This window comes from Procambarus clarkii, chromosome 12, assembly GCF_040958095.1.
Source record: "Procambarus clarkii isolate CNS0578487 chromosome 12, FALCON_Pclarkii_2.0, whole genome shotgun sequence".
NCBI lineage: Eukaryota > Metazoa > Arthropoda > Malacostraca > Decapoda > Cambaridae > Procambarus > Procambarus clarkii.
The window spans coordinates 11,839,152-11,860,820 of NC_091161.1; the positions used below are offsets into that span (position 1 = coordinate 11,839,152).

Consider the following 21,669-nt stretch of genomic DNA (forward strand, 5'->3'; position numbering starts at 1 on the left):
GAATTAAATGCTCTTGTCTGCACAGAAAAAATAGATATTATTGCACTTACCGAAACGTGGATGAATGTAGAAAATAGAGAACTATTAGCTGAATATCAAATATATGGATTTAAGCTATTTCACACAGATAGATATATTAGACGAGGAGGTGGAGTAGCCATATATGTTAGGGACAATTTGAAATGTAGTCTCAAAGAGGGAATCAAAACAGAGCCACACACAGAAACTATTTGGATTGAATTAAACGAAAAAGCTAATAATATTATAATAGGAGTAATATATAGGCCACCAAATTTAGACAGAATGGAAGCAAAGCATCTATGGGATGAAATATCTAGAGCATCTAGATCTAACAGTATTTATGTCATGGGTGACTTTAATTTTAGCGGAATAAACTGGTTGAACAAAACAGGGAATAGTGAAGCAGAAGATTTTCTAGAATTAATTGACGATTGCTTTCTTACGCAACACATTAAGGAACCAACACGGGAAAATAATATTTTAGATTTAGTGTTAACTAACAGGGAAACGCAAATTAATGACATCGAAATAGGGAGTGAGCTAGGGAGCAGTGATCACAAAGAAATCAGATTTAGCATAGAATGGAATAGACCAGTAGGAGAAAATTCTGTTAAAGTGCCAGATTTTCGAAAAGCTGATTTTAATAGCCTAAGAAATTTTTTGGGTCAAATTGATTGGAAAGTCTTGGGTATGGGGTGTGGGCCGGTCTTGGAGCGAGACATGAACCCAGCGATAGGTGACTTAAATGGGGATTTCGATGTGGATTCAATATATAACTTATTTAAGAATATTCTAAACAAAGCACAGGAACGTAGTATACCATACAAATTGAATAGATCGAATACTAATGACCCAAAGTGGATAACAAAGAATTTGAAGAACCTTATAGGTAAAAAGAGAGCTTGGTACAAAAGGATTAAAAATGGGGAGGTCACTTTAGAACAGGAATTCGTACAACTGGTTAGAAATGTTAAAAAAGAGATAAGGAAAGCAAAAAGAAACTATGAAGTTCGCATAGCAGGGCAAGCAAAGACAAATCCTAAAGGGTTTTTTCAGTTATATCGTACTAAGACTAGGGAAAGGATAGGTCCATTAAAAACTGAGACAGGTCAAATAACAGATAGTGATGAAGAGATGAGTAGTATTTTTAATAAATATTTTGTATCTGTATTTACTAAAGAGGAACTTAACAATATGCCTTCAGCCGAACAAGTCTATGTGGGTGGGGACGAGGACAGGTTGACGAGTTTAGCAGTTACCAGGGAGGATGTTCTTAAACAAATAGTAAAACTCAAACCAAACAAATCCCCAGGGCCGGATGAAGTGTTTGCCAGGGTGCTTAAAGAATGCAAAGAGGAGCTTTGTGACCCACTGTCAACCATATTTAATAAATCAATAGAGTCAGGCAGAGTGCCAGAGTTTTGGAAAGTTGCTAATGTGATACCAGTTTTTAAGAAAGGAGATAGATCACTTGCGTCTAACTATCGACCAATTAGCCTAACGTCTATTGTGGGAAAGTTACTCGAATCTATAATAGCAAATAAAATTCGTCTTCATCTTGAAAAACATAAATTAATAATTGAGTCGCAACATGGTTTTATAAATGGCCGTTCATGTTTAACAAATTTGTTATCTTTTTATTCTAGCATTGTTGAGGCAGTTGATAGTGGTAAGGATTGCGATGTTGTATACCTTGACTTTAGCAAAGCTTTTGATACAGTGCCACATGAAAGACTGATTAAAAAGATAGAGTCTCATGGTATTGGGGGTGCTATATTAAGCTGGATTAGGGCATGGCTATACCAAAGGAAACAGAGTTAGTATAAATGGAATCAAGTCAGAGTGGGAAAATGTTGTAAGTGGAGTGCCTCAAGGCTCTGTCCTGGGACCTCTGTTGTTTATAATATATATAAATGATTTAGATTCAGGTTTGAGTAGCAACATTTGCAAATTTGCCGATGATACGAAAATCGGTAGGGAAATTAATTCGGAGGAGGACTCACTATCACTTCAAGTTGATCTAGATAGGGTTTTGAAATGGTCAAAGGATTGGCAGATGCAGTTTAATGCTGATAAATGTAAAGTTCTGAGGTTAGGTAATGATGATAGAGTTACAAGATACGAGCTAGATGGTGTTGTGATTGCGAAGTCGGATTGCGAAAGGGATCTGGGAGTTATGATTAGTAAGAATTTAAAACAAAAGGATCAATGCATAAATGTTCGTAATAAGGCAAATCGGAAACTTGGATTTATTAATCGCAGCGTTAGTAACAAGACTCCTGGTGTTGTTCTCAAGCTATATCTTGCTCTAGTTAGGCCCCATTTAGATTATGCAGTTCAGTTTTGGTCGCCATATTATAGAATGGATATAAATTCACTTGAACGTGTCCAGCGTAGGATGACTAAGTTAATTCCCCAAATTAGAAATCTTTCATATGAAGAAAGATTAACAAAGCTTAAGTTGCATTCACTGGAAAGGCGAAGAGTTAGGGGTGACATGATAGAGGTTTACAAGTGGATGAATGGACATAACCGGGGGGATATTAATAGGGTATTAAAAGTATCAACACAGGACAGAACACGAAACAATGGGTATAAATTGGATAAGTTTAGATTTAGGAAAGACTTGGGTAAATACTGGTTCAGTAACAGGGTTGTTGATTTGTGGAACCAATTGCCGCGTAACATTGTGGAGGTGGGGTCCCTCGATTGTTTCAAGCACGGGTTGGACAAGTATATGAGTGGGATTGGGTGGTTATAGAATAGGAGCTGCCTCGTATGGGCCAATAGGCCTTCTGCAGTTACCTTTGTTCTTATGTTCTTATGTTCTTATGCAACAACCCCAGCTCTCGATAGATGCACCCCATCACGAGCATACATTTCATTTCTTCCACAGAAGTGTTCCCAGTTGTCTATGAAAGATATTGCATTTGATTTGCAATATCTTTCCAGCCGGCAATTGACACCAAGTGCCCTCGATATCCATTCATTTCCCACTCCCTTTCTTGGAAGAATGCCACATATGATCGGGATTCCTCCCTTGCTCCTAACTAACTCTATGGCTGTTTTATACCTCTGAATCAGTTCCTCACTCCTAACTCGACCAACATCATTTCCTCCCACGCTAATGCAAATAATGGGATTGTTCCCATTACCAGCCATAATATCATTCATGTTGTTTATAATATCACCAATGCCAGCTCCGGGATAGCAAACCCTTAACCTGTTTACCAAAGTCTTTCCCAAATCTAATCTTATCCAATTTATACCCATTGTTTCGTGTTCTGTCTTGTGTTGATACTTTTAATACCCTATTAATAACCCCTTTGTTATGTCCATTCATCCACTTGTAAACCTCTATCATGTCACCCCTAGCTCTTCGCCTTTCCAGTGAATGCAACTTAAGCTTTGTTAATCTTTCTTCATATGAAAGATTACTAATTTGGGGAATTAACTTACGTCATCCTACGCTGGACACATTCAAGTGAAGGCGATGAGTCACAATAACGTGGCTGAAGTATGTTGACCAGACCACACACTAGAAATTGAAGGGACGACAATCGACTTGAGTATGGTCCAGGACAGACCGAAACGTCGTCGTCCCTTCAATTTCTAGTGTGTGGTCTGGTCAACATTCAAGTGAATTTATATCCATTTTACAGTACGGTGACCAAAACTGACTTGCATAATCTAAATGGGGTTTTGAAATGGTCAAAAGATTGGCAGATGCAGTTTAATGCTGATAAATGTAAAGTTCTGAGGCTAGGTAATGATGATAGTTACAAGATACGAGCTAGATGGTGTTGAGATTGCGAAGTCGGATTGCGAAAGGGATCTGGAAGTTATGACTAGTAAGAATTTAAAACTAAAGGATCAATGATGAATGTTCGTAATTAGGCAAATAGGACACTGGGATTTATTAATCGAAGCGTTAGTATCAACTGCCTCAACTATGCTGGAATAAAAAGATAGCAAATTTGTTAAACATGAACGGCCATTTGTAAAACCACGTTGCGACTCTTATTAATTTATGTATTTCAAGATAAAGACTAATTGTATTTGCAATTATCGATTCAAGTAACTTTCCCCACAATAGACGTTAGGCTAATTGGCCGATAGTTTGACGCAAGTGATCTATCTCCTTTCTTAAAAATTTGTACCACATTAGCAACCTTCCATGACTGGCACTGCCTGGCTATCGATTTATTGAATATGGTAGACAGTGGCTCGCAAAGCTGCTCTTTGCATTCTTTTCATACTGGTGATGACAATGTGGACAAAATCAACTATGACGAAAATAAGATAGCAAATTGCGCACGCCAAAACCTCCACACAGAATTTCCACTCTCTGAAGTGTCTGTAACTGCATGCCAATTTGCAGGCGATGAGTCACAATAACGGGGCTGAAGTATGTTGACCAGACCACACACTACAAATTGTGTGGTTCTCGCAAATTTAATAAGTCAATATTGACTTATTAAATTTGCGAGAACGGGTTGCACACTAGAAGGTGAGGGGACGACGACGTTTCGGTCCGTCCTGGACCATTCTCAAGTTTGAATGCCAATTTGCTTTGTTACAGCCGAAGAGTATTTCCAGTGACGGGGTGTGGGGGGAGAGACTCAGGGTTTGGGTGTCGGCTAGACTTAACAGCAGCCATCTATGACTACACTACAAGTCTTACTCTTGTATGGCTGCGCCTCCAAACTCGCTAACACACAATTATTTACACAAGGCAAAAAACATTCCTGTAATTGAGAGTGGACTACCAACCACGCCCTAAGACACCCCTCCTCCCTCCCTCCCGTGCTCCAGTAACTGAAGCTTCACTCTACATTAACCTGCCATCACTAGAGATGTCTGGCTAAAAATACAAGATCTGGCAGCTGTCTTTGTCACGTGTCTTACCTCGCTCAGCCTTCATCATGTTACCTGGGCCCCTACCCCCCACCACCACCGAGAGAACAGCTCCTGTGCCAGGTAAGTCCGCTACGGGCTCACCATAGCCCGTGCTACTTGGAACTTATTCCAAGTAGCTTAATCTATAACAACCACCACGCCCCCTGGTTGATACCTGGTTGATGGGGTTCTGGGAGTGGTTCTACTGCCCAAGCCCGGCCCGAGGCCAGGCTTGACTTGTGAGAGTTTGGTCCACCAGGCTGTTGCTTGGAGCGGCCCTCAGGCCCACATACCCACCACAGCCCCCACCACATTTTCTCGTGGAGACAGACTTAGGACAGCGATGAAGAATACAAAAGCGCTCACTAATGTTCTTGTACAACATTTTTAATCTCTTGCATATTCTTAAATATATTTATACAAGATGCAATCCACAAGATTAAGACAATTTCAGGTTCGGCTTTGATGTCAGGTAGACACTATTTTCTTATTAAGAACATAAGAACAAGGTAACTGCAGAAGGCCTATTGGCCCATACGAGGCAGCTCCTGTCTATAACCATCCAATCCTACTCAAACATGTCCAACCCGCGCTTGAAACAATCGAGGGACCAATAGTCAATATTTTGCCTGGTTGGTAAAGATGATGGTAGGATTTCAGGCCCGAGATCGAATTTCAGATTATCCGAGTGAATGATTTTACACACGCATACTATGTAGATGTTTCTAAGGACTTGCAGGGTCGAAAGTTTGATCTTAAAACCAAACTTTCGATTGAAAATTTAATGCGACTAATTATTATTTTGCAGATTTATATTTATAACTAGTAGTACCAAATTTGTATCGACATCAAATCTATTCCATTTAATTGGAATTATTAAACTGAAATAGTTACTTCTAAAATAACTCATAAGAACATAAGAACAAAGGTAACTGCAGAAGGCCTATTGGCCCATACGAGGCAGCTCCTATCTATAACCACCCAATCCCACTCGTATACATGTCCAACCCGCGCTTGAAACAATCGAGGGACCCCACCTCCACCACGTTACGCGGTAATTGGTTCCACAAATCAACAACCCTGTTACCGAACCAGTATTTACCCCAATCTTTCCTAACAAAGTACAGACGCCACTCAAAACTTCTCCATTTGTGATTTACAAAGCCACCAGCTTCAGTTCTGATCACTCAGTTTTGCATCATAAAAAAAACTATTTGAATGAGCTTACTTCCTGTTGAGTAGTTTACATATTAAGAACAAGATAGGCTTTAATAGTGACCTTTGTTGTACGGTCTACTGCCTACCCATTCACATAGGGAGCCCATTCAATTAAGCCTAAACCACACGCCAGAAGGTGAAGGGACGACGACGTTTCGGTCCGTCCTGGACCACTCTCAAGTCGATTGTCATCACAATCTGATTGATTTTGGTCCAGGGCCGAAACATCGTCGTCTATCTCCTAGTATATGATTTAGGCTTCATGTGATATCAATTATTCGCTGTGTATCTCAGCCTTGCCCGTCACACTATGGGTGATTTTGACTTGTTTCTTTACATCCAAGACGGTCCATAAACATTTCTTTACATTATGTAATCCATTAACATGTTTTTCCAGCTACATTTACCATGGTTAGTCGTAATGGCTTTGTGCTTTCTCCAGATAACATAGGTCAGTCCCTCGATTGTTTCAAGCTCGGGTTGGACAAGTATATGAGTGGGATTGGGTGGTTATAGATAGGAGCTGCCTCGTATGGGCCAATAGGCCTTCTGCAGTTACCTTTGTTCTTATGTTCTTATGTATAAAACATTATGCAGGACAGCCTAGCTTCCTGAGAGATATTTCCCAGTTTGGGGAAAAAAATGCTGATATTTGTGTGTTCCTCGGACTAGTGTTGGTGTTAAATTCTTTTTTTTTTTTAGATATATAGAAGAGTTGTTAGACTGTTGTAGAGCCACTAGTACGCGTAGGGTTACGGGCAAGTCCCTGGAATACGATCCCCGCCGCGAAGAATCCTTGTTACAACCAAGTACACATTTTACTGTTGAGTTAAACACAGGCTACAGTTAAGGTTTTGTGCCCAGTCAATCCTCCCCGGCCAGGATACGAACCCTGGACAAAGCGCTCGCGGAACGCCAGAGTATCTTACCACTACACCACGGTGACTTGTACTCCCAGATTCTTTTGTGTCTGGAAGCTGCCTGCCTTATGACTGGTAGAGAAGACATGGCCCATGCTGGCTATGTCTTCTCTACCTAGCCGGTCGGCCGAGCGGACAGCACGCGGGACTTGTGATCCTGTGGTCCTGGGTTCGATTCCAGGCGCCGGCGAGAAACAATGGGCAGAGTTTCTTTCACCCTATGTCCCTGTTACCTAGCAGTAAAATAGGTACCTGGGTGTTAGTCAGCTGTCACGGGCTGCTTCCTGGGGGTGGAGGCCTGGTCGAGGACCGGGCCGCGGGGACACTAAAAGCCCCGAAATCATCAAGATAACCTCAAGATAATATTATGTGACTACACATTGTGCGTGAATAATAATGTTTCATCTAAGCCTCTACATCATTGAATACATATCTCTTCACATCTCTTATGTTCTCTCTCTCATCCATTCGCTTAATCCTTCCCATCTCTTATCCCTACCCCTCCTTTCTTCCATTCTTTAGCCTCTCCCTCTATTCCCTTATTTATATTCCCACTCGTCTTGTGTGCCTATTTACGGGCTATTCATGCCCGTGCCACCTCTTGGGTGGCTTAATCTTTATCAATCAATCTTCTGTACCTGCGTCTCACCTAGTGGTACGAGTCTCTGAAGAGCGCTTCGTACCACAATAATATCCCAGGGGTATTTTGGGCTAGTATGTACTGAAGGTGTACTGAAGGTGTACTGAAGATGTTCTGAAGGTGTACTGAAGGTGTACTGAAGGTGTACTGAAGATGTTCTGAAGGTGTTCTGAAGATGTACTGAAGGTGTACTGAAGGTGTACTGAAGGTGTTCTGAAGATGTACTGAAGGTGTACTGAAGGTGTGCTGAAGGTGTACTGAAGGTGTACTGAAGGTGTACTGAAGGTGTACTGAAGGTGTACTGAAGGTGTTCTGAAGGTGTTCTGAAGGTGTTCTGAAGGTGTTCTGAAGGTGTACTGAAGGTGTACTGAAGGTGTACTGAAGGTGTTCTGAAGGTGTTCTGAAGGTGTTCTGAAGGTGTTCTGAAGGTGTTCTGAAGGTGTACTGAAGGTGTACTGAACGGTGTGAGAAATTGCCCTCCAATTACCGCGTAACGTGCTGGAGGTGGGGTCCCTCGATTGTTTCAAGCGTGGGTTGGACAAGTATACGAGTGGGATTGGGTGGTTATAAATAGGAGCCGCCTCGTATGGGCCAATAGGCCTTCTGCAGTTACCTTTGTTCTTATGTTATGTAGAATAGCTTGAGCTACCGCATCCCTTTGTGTATTTTACCTCAATAAACTTGTTTCAATTTCAATCAGTTACTGCGTAGCCAATATGTATCCAGGAGAGTTCGCTTCGGTGGTGATCTTGTGTTGAACTTCTCCACCAAGTGGCATCAGCTACTGGACGACTCAAAGATCAATTTCTTAGTTACACCGGACACTTATGCGCCTTGGCAGGGAACTGCCAATTTTTTAGTTTTTATGCGTATATACACTGTATATGCGTATATATATATCAACCAGGTATCAACCAGGTATACAAGAGTTCTTATTCGTCTTTTACAGCCACTAGTACGTCTAGCGTTTCGGGCAAGTCCTTAAATCATAATTTTCCCTGGAATACGACCTGCCAAATCGTTTAACAACCAGATACCCATTTACTGCTGGGTGAACAGAGGCTACAGTTAAGGATTGGCGCCAAGTAAATGGATACGAACCCAGGCAAAAGCGCTCGCGACCCGTTTATCTGTAGTCTGTCACCACAGTCCATTAACTAAGCCCGGTCTGGGATAAGATTGATAAAGATTAAGCCACCCAAAAGGTGGCATGGGCATGGATAGCCCGTAAGTGGTGGCCCTTTTGAGCCATTACCAGTATCAAGAGCTGATACTGGAGATCTGTGGAGGTGCGACTGCACCCTGCGTGACGGGAGATGTCTCCCCGTGCCGGACTGGGATATGATTGATGAAGATTAAGCCACCCAAAAGGTGGCACGGGCATGAATAACCTGTAAGGCCTGGGATAGATTAGTCAATTCATTCCCATGTTGAGTACGACACTACGAAGCCCGCCCTCCGTGTATTTGAAGAATTCTCAAGGTATAGAACCATGCAAGAAAACTCGAGCCTTCAATACTAGTGATTTGGAAGTACATTACTGTTGTGTATCTGGCCAATATGGCCAATATTCTCCACAGCAAGTAACTGTGTGGACAAACACTGTGGACGTCTTGTGTTGGCAGCCACAACGCAAGGCGCTCTGCCATCAACGCCATGTTAGTGCCATTATATTGACAGTAAGCAAGTGCGAGAACGGGTTGGTAGATGAGGTATAAACCCCCGGGTCAGAGCTGGAGGGAACGCCCCCCCCCCCACAACTACCACAACCCCTTCACTTTCACAATCCCACTAACATTACCACATACCAACTGGCCGACAAACTACAGCAGAGTCGATGCCATTCCAGAAATATTAGAACTAATGGTAATGAACAAATCCACCAGGGCAGTGACGAGGATTCGAACCTGCGTCCGGGAACATCCCAGACGCTGCCTTAATAGACTGAGCTACGACAGGGTTAAGAGTTGAAACCGAAGTCCTACTGACTTCGGTTTCCAGTAAGTTCAGTAGAACTTCGGTTTCAACCCTTTTAACCCTGTCGTAGCTCAGTCGATTAAGGCAGTGTCTGGGATGCTCCCGGACGCAGGTTCGAATCCTCGTCACGACCCTGGTGGATTTGTTCATGTGATGCATCACGCAACTGTGATTTGTGTGTGTAAAGAACTAATGATAATTTTAGTGTTGGAGAGGTTCATACCTTGGGTATACATGTATACACAATTGTGTAAGTGTGTATGCGTAGGTGATTATGTATTTATGATCTATTTCTGCCTGCCGAGTCGAGCTTCAGCTCCAAGGACCCAACCCATTCTCACACTTGCTTATAGTCAATATTCGCTTATTTAATAAGTGCATATGTGACATACTAATTTATTGTGAATATTTTAGTTTACCTTGAAAAGCTTCATAGAAAACACCGACCTTACCTAACCTTCTTACTATGTCAAGATAAGCATCTTATTATTTCGTAATTACAATTATTACTTAACCTATTTTAGGTACTATTACTTAACCTATACCTATTATAGGTATAGGTAATAATTGTAATTACGAAGCAATAACATGCTTATCTTAAGATACTAACAAGGTTAGGTAAGGTCGGTGTTTTCTATGAATCTTTTTAAGGGTATCTATTATGTTAAGTATGTCACCTATGCACATATTTAATAAGTCAATATTGATTTATTAAATTTGCGAGAACGGGTTGAACTCTGTGCCTGCTGACCGTTCTGTTCTTGTAAAGGCATAATATAAAGAATAAATCCACAAGGGCCGTGACGAGGATTCGAACCTACGTCCGGGAGCATCCCAGACACTGCCTTAATCGACTGAGCTACGACAGGGTTATTATAATATAACCTCATTAGTCATCTTCCAGCTCCTCGACAACAACGGGCTAACATTACACCACACCTCGATGGTGTAATTGGTCAAGTACAGGTTGTTTCCCACGGGAGACATCTCCCGTCACGCAGGGTGCAGTCGCACCTCCACAGATCTCCAGTATCATCTATTGATACTGGAAATGGCTCAAAAGGGCCACCACTTACGGGTTATTCATGCCCGTGCCACCTCTTGGGTGGCTTAATCTTCATCAATCAATCTGAACATTGTCAAAATTGTGACCAGTCGTATGATGAATTTGCGTACCTGCGTATGGCGTACCTGTCCTCATACGGGAATGAGTTCACTCAGCCGTGTGAGGAAGTTCCCTTAGATGTGAGACAACTTTGTTTACACCTTGTAACAAAGATTATTTCTCGGGTGTGTGGGGGTTCATGCAGGTGCTGCATACTCAAGTTGTTAAAGATTTAGCTACTCAGGACTAAGTGTCCATGTAGCACGGGCTATGGTGAGCCCGTGTGCATACTCACGAGCTGGTCCATGTATATACTATTCTGAAGGTCCTTATTTTCTCTGGCTAGGTCCCGCCTGGAGGCTATCCTAATAATTGCCAGTTTGGCGTATACTGATTACGCTATTTTGGGTTAGCATCCCCAGGGCACACAGGCTTGTGCTGTGTGCATGCACAGGTACCAAAGGTGAGATAATGACTAAGACAGGTTATGGGAGTGGTGGAAAAATGCTGGAGGAAGCACACGTCCCCTAGCTAAGCAGGAGAACATCTTCAAGAGAAAACTGGACGGTTTTCTAAGAGAAGTTCCGGATCAGCCGGGCTGTGGGTATGTGGGCCTGCGGGCCGCTCCAAGCAACAGCCTGGTGGACCAAACTCTCACAAGTCAAGCCGGGCCTCGGGCCGGGCTGTGGTGGGTATGTGGGCCTGCGGGCCGCTCCAAGCAACAGCCTGGTGGACCAAACTCTCACAAGTCAAGCCTGGCCTCGGGCCGGGCTGTGGTGGGTATGTGGGCCTGCGGGCCGCTCCAAGCAACAGCCTGGTGGACCAAACTCTCACAAGTCAAGCCTGGCCTCGGGCCGGGCTTGGGCAGTAGAACAACTCCCAGAACCCCATCAAGCAGGAGTCCTACTGAACCCAACATTAGCAACATCAATGGACAACAACAAGAGCAGTGGTCAATAATACATTTAGAATAACCACTCAACATAATACCATACAACATTTTCTCACCTAAAAACTTGCGCAGCTTCTGAGCATACTTGCTGGGCAGCGTGGAGAGGTTTCTTACTCTGAGGTCTGATCTCAAGAGTCCTCTCTGGAAGGCTAGGAGTGCCCGCCTGTAGCGAGCTTCCAGGGTGTGTGGCGGGCTAGACGCCTCGGGGAACACTTCGACTGCGTCCTCCGTCGCAGCCCCACTGTGTACCGTCTCCAGGAACTTCAAGAAGTTGTGGTGGGGACTGATCCTCGGGCGGTACTCCTTCCTGTAGTTCTCATACGTTACTTTAACACCGCCTGAAGGTAAGATTTCTGCCTCGGCCACCTCGTGGTCCATTTCCTCTATGGCGGAAAACACTTCATCTCTCTCGTCCTCCGGTAATCTCGCCAGCTTTTCAAAATAGTGTTCTCTGTGACGTGCGGAGGCCAATACTGGTTGACTTGGTGAGGTCCTGCGACAGGCAGAGGCATCCAAGAGCCCCAAGGAAGGTAGGTCGTGGTCGTCTCCCGCGCTCCCGGTCTCAGACACGCTGCTGACGCTGGCGCTGCGCGAAGTAGTCAAGTCGAAGTCCAGCGAAATGTAATCTTCATTGACTCTTACACCCAACACTTCCAGTTGCTTCAAGAGGGCTTCAGAGTTGTCCAGCCCGCCTGACTCAACACGATTGACAAACTCGTATCCTAAAGAGGGGTCGCCATACTCTTCTGGAATTCTAAGAGTCTCAAAAGTTAAGTCTGGCATCGGGTCCTCGAGGTATTCGTCGTTGTAAGTAATGCTGCCCAAGCTATTCGGCGCCGTGTCATCTGTCATGTTCTCCAGATTTTTGGCAACAATTTGTGCCAGACCCGAGGAACTGGTAAATACAGACGTCGAAGTGACCGGTTCATTGATGTTAATGCCGGTGATGGAGGGCGAGGTGGTCACCGGGTCAGGTTCGACCTGAAAATTGTTGTTCTGGATATCTTCTGGAGAGTGTGCCATGGTGCCAAAGGTGCCAGGTGCCGTGGCCAAGGTCAGCAACACCCCTCGCCGCTCCCTCACACTGTTGGCACGGCACTTCGTCTCACTTATTCACACACAGGAGGGCCCGACTAGACATCTCCAGACACTACTAGTCCACTTCATCAGTCTAAGACTTCCATGACCAACACCTGAGGCACTCACACGGCGCCTTAAAACTACCTCCTCCTTGTCCTTTAATGCAATGACCAACACGTCAAAAAAATTAGCATTTATCACTGTAGGCGATGAGTCAACGTGGCTGAAGTATGTTGACCAAACCACACACACTAGAAGGTGAAGGGACGACGACGACGACGTTTCGGTCCGTCCTGGACCATTCTCAAGTCTATTTGAGAATGGTCAAGGACGGACCGAAACGTCGTCCCTTCACCTTCTAGTGTGTGGTCTGGTTAACATTTATCACTTATTTAAACGATACAAAATTACACCACACAATTTTATTTATAAATTATGTACAAGTACACATGTTTAGTTTTCAACTTATTTTCAATAAACATGAAACTTCGACGCACGCTACTCTTTATGTACATATTTGCGATAAATTACTTTGGGCCATCCAAAATGTTACTCAAAAGGGCACGAGTGAACCCCTCCAACACCACACTATACACACTCAACCATATAGACATCCACCACCTCTCTGACGGAGGTTCGAATCCCCGTCACGGCCCTTGTGGATTTGTTTATCCACCTCTCTCACACTGCTCACCCGTCAAGCGTCACACTAGAGGTATTGAAAGAGTCAGGAAGCCACAATATCAAAGTATCAGCGCTTTACTTGCATTTAGGAAGACATTAAGTTGCTTGGAGGTAAAATTGTGAGGGATGAGGAGTGAGCGAGATAAGAACATAAGAACAAAGGTAACTGCAGAAGGCCTATTGGCCCATACGAGGCAGCTCCTATCTATAACCACCCAATCCCACTCATATACATGTCCAACCCGCGCTTGAAACAATCGAGGGACCCCATGTGAGATGACATGTGTGGACGGGGGCGGGGGGGAAGAGACTTTCACCACTCGCCTCACCCTCCACACACTATCCATGACTCGCCAGGGGAAAAAATCCTAGCCCGTGACACCTCCGTACTGCCCACAGTCACCCCCCCCCCAGCCCCAGCCTCCCCCCACAAGCACTCATCACAACCATTCCTATAACCCGCTCCTCACAGCTCCTCATGTCATGGACAGTCAAGACGTCAGTGATTTACACCCTTCGACATGGTAGGGCTTCCACCCACCCACACCCACACACACACACACACACACACACACACACACACACACACACACACACACACACACACACACACACACACACACCTCAACCCCCGCAAGCACAACTAGGTGAGTACAACTAGGTGAGCGCGCGCGCACACGCGCACACCCCATCTTGGTTCAGTAATTCACAGGCAGATCTGAACACTGTCCACAACTCCCCCCTAGTCTCTTCAACTCCCTCCCCCCCAACTCTCAATCTTGCAATTTTCCAGGTCTTCCACCCCCCCTGGCCTCCCCCCCCCCCCCGTCTCTCTCCGTGCAAGAATTACCCTTCAATCCCCTCCTCCACGTCTATTCCAAGACTACAATAACCATAGGGAAGTAGAAATAGCCTAAGCTACTCTATCCCTTTAAGATGTAATTTCTTCTCGTCTCAAACATATTTGAACACTCACCAAACTGCCCAGCTCACACAAGACAATCACCAAGAGTAGGAAATGTGTGTTTATCTCTCAGAATGTTTGGTAATATGTTTATTGTTTGTGATGTGTGTCTATGTATGTATTAACACGATGTACTGAACGGGGTGAGAATAGCTTGAGCTGCCTCATCCCTTCACGTGTATTTTACCTCAATAAACTTATTTCAATCAGCAAAAGTAACTACGGATCGCTTCTCACTACAGTCTTAATACTACGACAACAAGTGCTATCAGTATCAAGCTTTAACTTTATATTGTTGAGCAATTCGTGTGAATTATTTTCAATGAACTGAGCACTGTCCTCTCCCACAGCACCGCTCCTGTGCCAGGTAAGTCCACTACGGGCTCACCATAGCCCGTGCTACTTGCCCCGCTCCTGTGCCAGGTAAGTCCACTACGGGTTCACCATAGCCCGTGCTACTTGCAACTTGTTCAGAGTAGCTGAATCTTTAACAACGACGCGAGTGGCCGAGCATCCCACACTGGTTACAGAACAATTACAGCACACACACACACGGGCCATTGAAAACAACTGTTCTATGTTAGCCACAATGGCCAGAAACACCATTTTCATGCTTTGTTTTCCGCTCAAGTGTTGAGCGGAAAAGCTTTATCTTTCCCGCTCGTGTTAACGTTAGCGATGGTCACAGCGTATGTAGTAGCAGGAGCATTTAGTGTTGCACATGTACCGTAGTGCGCACACGAGACAGCGACTGGGAAACTGGCCCAGCTTCGGCGAGGTGCTGGTCCAAGGCTCCCAATGAGCCCCGTGTCACCTGTGCTGCCGGCGCCACACACACATACCTCGTACCGCACTCCAAACACCTTACATACCTCCCCCAATTACAACCCTTTACACATGTATAACACTCCAAACCCCCCAACTACCAGTTTAATACACTACATCTACATTCAATCGCACACTGAGATAGAATTTTTAGTGTAGACTTTACGTCAGGCAGGGCGGTGTGGACTTCCAGGCGGTCACACTACGTGAGCCGGACCCGCCAACATCCTACACATTAACACCACAAATGTCTACAACACAACTAAATGTTCCCAAGTTGACTGGGAACTTGTGTTGCGACGGGGACAACACTGGTCCTCAGGTGTGGGGGGGGGGGGGGGGGGAACAGCGCAGACCAGCTCCAGGGTGTTTCCCTGTTGCATCACCTGCATGTAATGTCTGCTCACGGCTGCCGCCACTATACAGCAGCCACAGTTGTACACAATTACCTACACTCTTTCATACAATACTGTATACATTACGACAGGACCATACACTAGCAGGTAAAGGGGACGACGATGTTTCGCTCCGTCCTGGACCATTCTCAAGTCCCCAAAGTTCTCAAGGTGGACATGGTCCAAGAGCGAAACGTCGTCGTCCCTTCACCTTCTAGTGTGTGGTCTGGTCAACATACTTCAGCCACGTTATTGTGACTCATCGCCTGCATTACGAGAGGACTTTCATGTGTGTAGTGAGGTGAACACTAGGTACCTGTAGGCTAGGAGGAAGCCAGTGTCGAGGCGCGAGCTCTCTCTGTGTGGGTGTGGGGGTGTGTGTGGGGGTGTGTGTGGGGGTGTGTGTGGGGGGGTGTGTGGGGGGGTGTGTGGGGGGGTGTGTGTGGGGGGGTGTGTGTGTGGGGGGGTGTGGGGGGGGGGCAGAAATGTTGCATCAGATGTGAAGCTGTGGGCCAGCACAAGGCTCTCAGTCGTACCGTTACCACAACAGCCACACCACCAGCCTGCCTGTCACGCTTCACCACTCCTTAATACTGGCTCAACACTTTCAACTTGCACCCAAGTCTTTACCTTGCCTTATACCTTAGCAAAAGGTCTGGTTACCTTATGGCGTAGATTAGATTGATAAAAGATTAAGCCACCCAAGAGGTGACACGGGCATGAATAGCCCGTAATTCTGGCGTACATTGGCTACAATGTTTATATTTGTCATCTCACCAGGCAATTAGCACTTTGACCAGACCACACACTAGAAATTGAAGGGACGACGACGTTTCGGTCCGTCCTGGACCATTCTCAAGTCGATTCCATTGTCGATTCTCAAGTGGACCAGTCGATTCTCAAGTAGACCATTTCTCAAGTCGAAAGTGAATTAGCACTTTCTTAAAGTATCACTCTTGCGTCATGTTCACAAACCAGTTTTTTTCGGGGGAGTAAAGAGGAAGGAGCGGCAAAGGAAGTTTAGAAGTGGGAGATACAGTGAGAGGTATGAAAGTAGGCGGGCTGTCCGCCTTGCCGACACGTTGTGTGGGTGTTGGCAGCTAAGCTGGCTCCCTCTTGTCAGGGAGCTGTGAGTGTGAGAGGTTCTTGTCTTGAGGTTATCTTGAGATGATTTCGGGGCTTTAGTGTCCCCGCGGCCCGGTCCTCGACCAGGCCTCCACCCCCAGGAAGCAGCCCGTGACAGCTGACTAACACCCAGGTACCTATTTACTGCTAGGTAACAGGGGCATTCAGGGTGAAAGAAACTTTGCCCATCTGTTTCTGCCTCGTGCGGGAATCGAACCCGCGCCACAGAATTACGAGTCCTGCGCGCTATCCACCAGGCTACGAGACCCCTTCTTCACATGGGTTTCAGCATATATGGATGTCTATAGATACTGTGTAGCATTCATATATACACACTCCGATGCTTCCACACATTCTGTACAAGGCTATTTATTTTAGTATTGATTTATTCACACACATTCATACATACATATACACACACATTCATACATACATATACACATACATACTCAATTTTTCCAATTATTGGGGGAAGGATTTCTGATCAGTATGTCATCTGGGAATATGTACTGTGGGGCGGGGTTTTCATCTAACAAGACAAGGCTCTTGGGCCACAAACCTCTTATGTGAGCGAACATGACCCCCCCCCCCTTCCCCCCTATCTAGGTGTACTCATTGACGAGGGAGTTTCACGGGCTCGCCATAGCCCGTGCTACATGGACATTTCATTCTCAGTAGCTAAATCTAAAAACAATTGCCTCACTTTACACCCCGTCCTCTCCACTTGTCACAACGTCACAAATACGATAGACTAAATTGCCCGAACCTAACCTAACCGACGACCCATCAAGAGAAAATGTAATTACGTCAATTGCAGCTATGATTTACAGTATTATATTATGACGTTGGTAATTGCTACATCAAAATACGAGGGCAGGATGTCCTCGTCATGATATCAAAAAAGGGAAGGCGCTCATTTGACTTCAAAAGGCCCAAATGTAACCAAGCAAAGCCGTGAAAACTCCGACGAAGTTTAGAAACTACTTCGGTTACTACTAAGCCGAGAGTTAAGAAACTACTTCGGTTACTACTAAGCCGAGAGTTAAGAAACTACTTCGGTTACTACTAAACCGAGAGTTAAGAAACTACTTCGGTTACTACTAAGCCGAGAGTTTGAAACTACTTCGGTTACTACTAAGCCGAGAGTTAAGAAACTACTTCGGTTACTACTAAGCCGAGAGTTAAGAAACTACTTCGGTTACTACTAAGCCGAGAGTTAAGAAACTACTTCGGTTACTACTAAGCCGAGAGTTAGAAACTACTTCGGTTACTACTAAGCCGAGAGTTAAGAAACTACTTCGGTTACTACTAAGCCGAGAGTTAAGAAACTACTTCGGTTACTACTAAACCGAGAGTTAAGAAACTACTTCGGTTACTACTAAGCCGAGAGTTAAGAAACTACTTCGGTTACTACTAAGCCGAGAGTTAAGAAACTACTTCGGTTACTACTAAGCCGAGAGTAAGAAACTACTTCGGTTACTACTAAGCCGAGTTAGAAACTACTTCCTTCACAAGGTCCAGTTGGAAAGGGTCATCCAGACAAATTAGCGGGAAGAGGAGGCCGAGCTGCGACAAGCCGCCGGCTTCCTGTCCTCCTTTAGAACACTAGGGTTAGTGGCCCTCAGGTAAATCAAGCGCTTGTACGCGTGCTCTGCTAGTACAAGGTGGCCTGGTCAGAGACCGGCCCCACGGGGGACATAGATCCCCGGAAATCAAGGCAAGGTATACTACTTTAGTTAACGAGCCGAGGTTCAATTCCCGTCTTTCAACTCCGCCTTGTTGGCAGCGAGTAGTTACTCACTTGGGCTGGACGGTAGAGCGACGGTCTCGCTTCATGCAGGTCGGCGTTCAATCCCCCGAGACCGTCCACAAGTGGTTGGGCACCATTCCTTTCCCTCCATCCCATCCCAAATCCTTATCCTGACCCCTTCCCAGTGCTATATACTCTTAATGGCTCGGCGCTTTCCCCCCACAAATCCCTTCCCATCCTCACCCCCATCTACTATTAATCTACCACACCCCTCTACTATTAATCTACCACACCCTACCCCAATCTACTCTTAAATTATATGGAGTTAAGACAAGTATTCCCCAGTTACGGTGCCAGAGACACGCACATCTGTACCAGATAAGTGCGCCGGGATCACCATAGACCGTGCTGCTTGGAACATTTTTTATTCAGAGTTGTGGCATCTTAACAAGAGTGCCAGTGACACCCGTCCACCTGCTTCCTCCTGGCACTGTTCGAATTATTGGAGTTTTAGATTTAGCGAGGGAGCCGGTCGGCCGAGCGGACAGCACACTGGACTTGTGATCCTGTGGTCCCGGGTTCGATCCCAGGCGCCGGCGAGAAACAATGGGCAGAGTTTCTTTCACCCTATGCCCCTGTTACCTAGCAGTAAAATAGGTACCTGGGTGTTAGTCAGCTGTCACGGGCCGCTTCCTGGGGGTGGAGGCCTGGTCGAGGACCGGGCCGCGGGGACACTAAAGCCCCGAAATCATCTCAAGATAACCTCAAGATAGCTACTCAGAACGAAATATCCATGTAGCACGGGCTATGGCGAGCCCGTAACACTAGCCGAAGGATTTGTATCTATTTGTACCTCTTAAGTTCCATATTCCAGTCAGGTGTTCCAGGTGGCTATTGCTTCCCAATACTAACACATCATAGTAGTCAACGGCTTACAGTCGAGGGTTCAATCCCCAGGCAGGATAGAATCCATCGGCCACGTTTCCTTTGAACTGATGCCTCTGTTCACCTCAGTACAACAGGTACCGCAGAGTTGGGGGATTGTTATATAGGTCCTTGGGGGTTGGTCAGGGGTTGGCCTAGGGGGGGGGGTATGGGGGGGGAGGGGGGGGGAGGGGTTTGGTGCCCTTTCCTCCTTATCAATATTTCACTAATTTGGCCGAGTCAAATATCCACGTTCCGGTCCGTATGTGGCCGCTTCGTGAATCTGGTCCCAGGTTCGTAGGTGCTTGGGTAACTGCTTCGTGAATCTGGCCCCAGGTTCGTAGGTGCTTGGGTAACTGCTTCGTGAATCTGGCCCCAGGTTCCTAAGTGCTTGGGTAACTGCTTTGTGAATCTAGCCCCCAGGTTCGTAGGTGCTTGCATAACTGCTTTGAGAATCTGGCCCCAGGTTCGTAGGTGCTCGTGTAACTGCTTCGTAAATCTGGCTCCAGGTCACCTCCGGCATATGTAGAGGTTACTGGCCTCACTCGTAGGAGATTTCTCCCTCATTTGTATTTCTTCGTAAGTTCGAGTCTCTCTCTCTCTCTCTCTCTCTCTCTCTCTGATGGCGTGTGTGTGGTGGTGATGCTGTGAGTACTGCATCCCTAATTATCATGGCCATCCTACAACACAAACTGGTTGAGGTTATCTTGAAATGATTTCGGGGCTTTCGTGTCCCCGCGGCCCGGTCCTCGACCAGGCCTCCACCCCCCAGGAAGCAGCCCGTGACAGCTGACTAACACCCAGGTACCTATTTTACTGCTAGGTAACAGGGACATTGGGGCAGAGTTTCTTTCACCCTTTGTTTCTCGCCGGCGCCTGGGATCGAACCCAGGACCACAGAATTACAAGTCCAGCGTGCTGTCCGCTCGGCCGACCGGCTCTTAGACTAGGGTCTAAGAGCTGAGTAAACTAAGTCATCCATACTTTACTTACACCCAAGTAAACCTAATCCATCCTAACCAAAATAGGATAAATTTGGTTTACGTTCAGTATGCAGGTAGCTTGACGTCACTATGACGTCACTATGACGTCACTATGACGTCACTATGACGTCACTATGACGTTAGTTTTAATACCTGCAGAGGTTAGGGCTCGTCGTGGCCGACGTCGCTCAGGTCTGACAGACGTACGAGACCAACAGCGGTAAACTGGGGCTGAGTTTACAACACAAAAGTGATAGATAACAGGAATTGCCCCGAAGGTAAACTAACTTCGACATAAGGTTCCTTGTTGACCTGTAATTACAAGAGAAACATGAAGGTAGGTAAACAGGCGCCGCGCACGCAAGAGTGAGTGAGTGAGGTCACCTAGTTGTGTTTGCGGGGGTTGAGCTCTGGCTCTTTGGTCCCGTCAATCAACAGGTGTACAGGTTCCTGAGCCTATTGGGCTCTATCATATCTACACTTGAAACTGTGTATGGAGTCAGCCTCCACCACATCACTTCCTAAAGGTGGAGGAAGTTCCCACTTCCTCTGTGTGTGTGTGTGTGTGTGTGTGTGTGTGTGTGTGTGTGTGTGTGTGTGTGTGTGTGTGTGTGTGTGTGTGTGTGTGTGTGTGTGTGTGTAGGGGGGGGGGTGCTCACCAGGCCATGACACCACCCCCCCCCCCCAAACACACTACTGTGACACATGACTGACAGAGACTGGCACCACCACCACCCCAACAATGAGGTCCAGTTCCCCTGCACTTCGTCACCTCACTCACCTACACAGAGTAATAGTGAACATGCCCTCGTGGTGGGGGGGGGGTTCTAATACCAAGGGGCCCGGGTTCGATTCCCGGCCGAGATAGAAACACCAACAGCCAGAGGGTTTTTTTCCCCCCACCCTGATGCCCCTGTTCACCTACCAGTAAATAGGTATCTGGGAGTTAGATTACTACAGGCTGCTTCCTGGGGAAAGATGTATATGTATTTTACAGAGTATATGTTGTAGACACTAAGAGATGGCTTAGAAAGGCGGGGTCCAAGAGCTAATAGCACTATTTTGAGTGACTAACTTACACAGTGTGAAGGTGTCCACCAGACAGACTTCACCAGACAGAGACAGACAGACTTCACCAGACAGAGACAGACAGACTTCACCAGACAGACAGACAGACAGACAGACTTCACCAGACAGACAGACAGAC

The 21,669-nt window shown here is 45.8% G+C and overlaps 1 protein-coding gene across 9 annotated transcripts in view; it reads right to left on the reverse strand.

Moving 5' to 3' along the window:
• LOC123772896 (uncharacterized) overlaps nucleotides 1-15,252 on the reverse strand; it is a 99,270-nt gene extending 84,018 nt beyond the window's left edge. For 4 of the 9 annotated variants that reach the window (XM_045766300.2, XM_045766297.2, XM_045766296.2 and 1 more), the window contains exon 1: nucleotides 11,789-13,053. In XM_045766300.2, coding sequence (XP_045622256.1) covers nucleotides 11,789-12,755 — 967 coding nt within the window. In that variant the 5' untranslated portion in view covers nucleotides 12,756-13,053. Of the gene's footprint in view, nucleotides 1-11,788; nucleotides 13,069-15,187 lie in introns of those variants that run through there. The other 5 variants (XM_069323234.1, XM_069323233.1, XM_069323235.1 and 2 more) reach the window with 5 other exon arrangements.
• Between the last annotated feature and the right edge of the window lie 6,417 nt (nucleotides 15,253-21,669).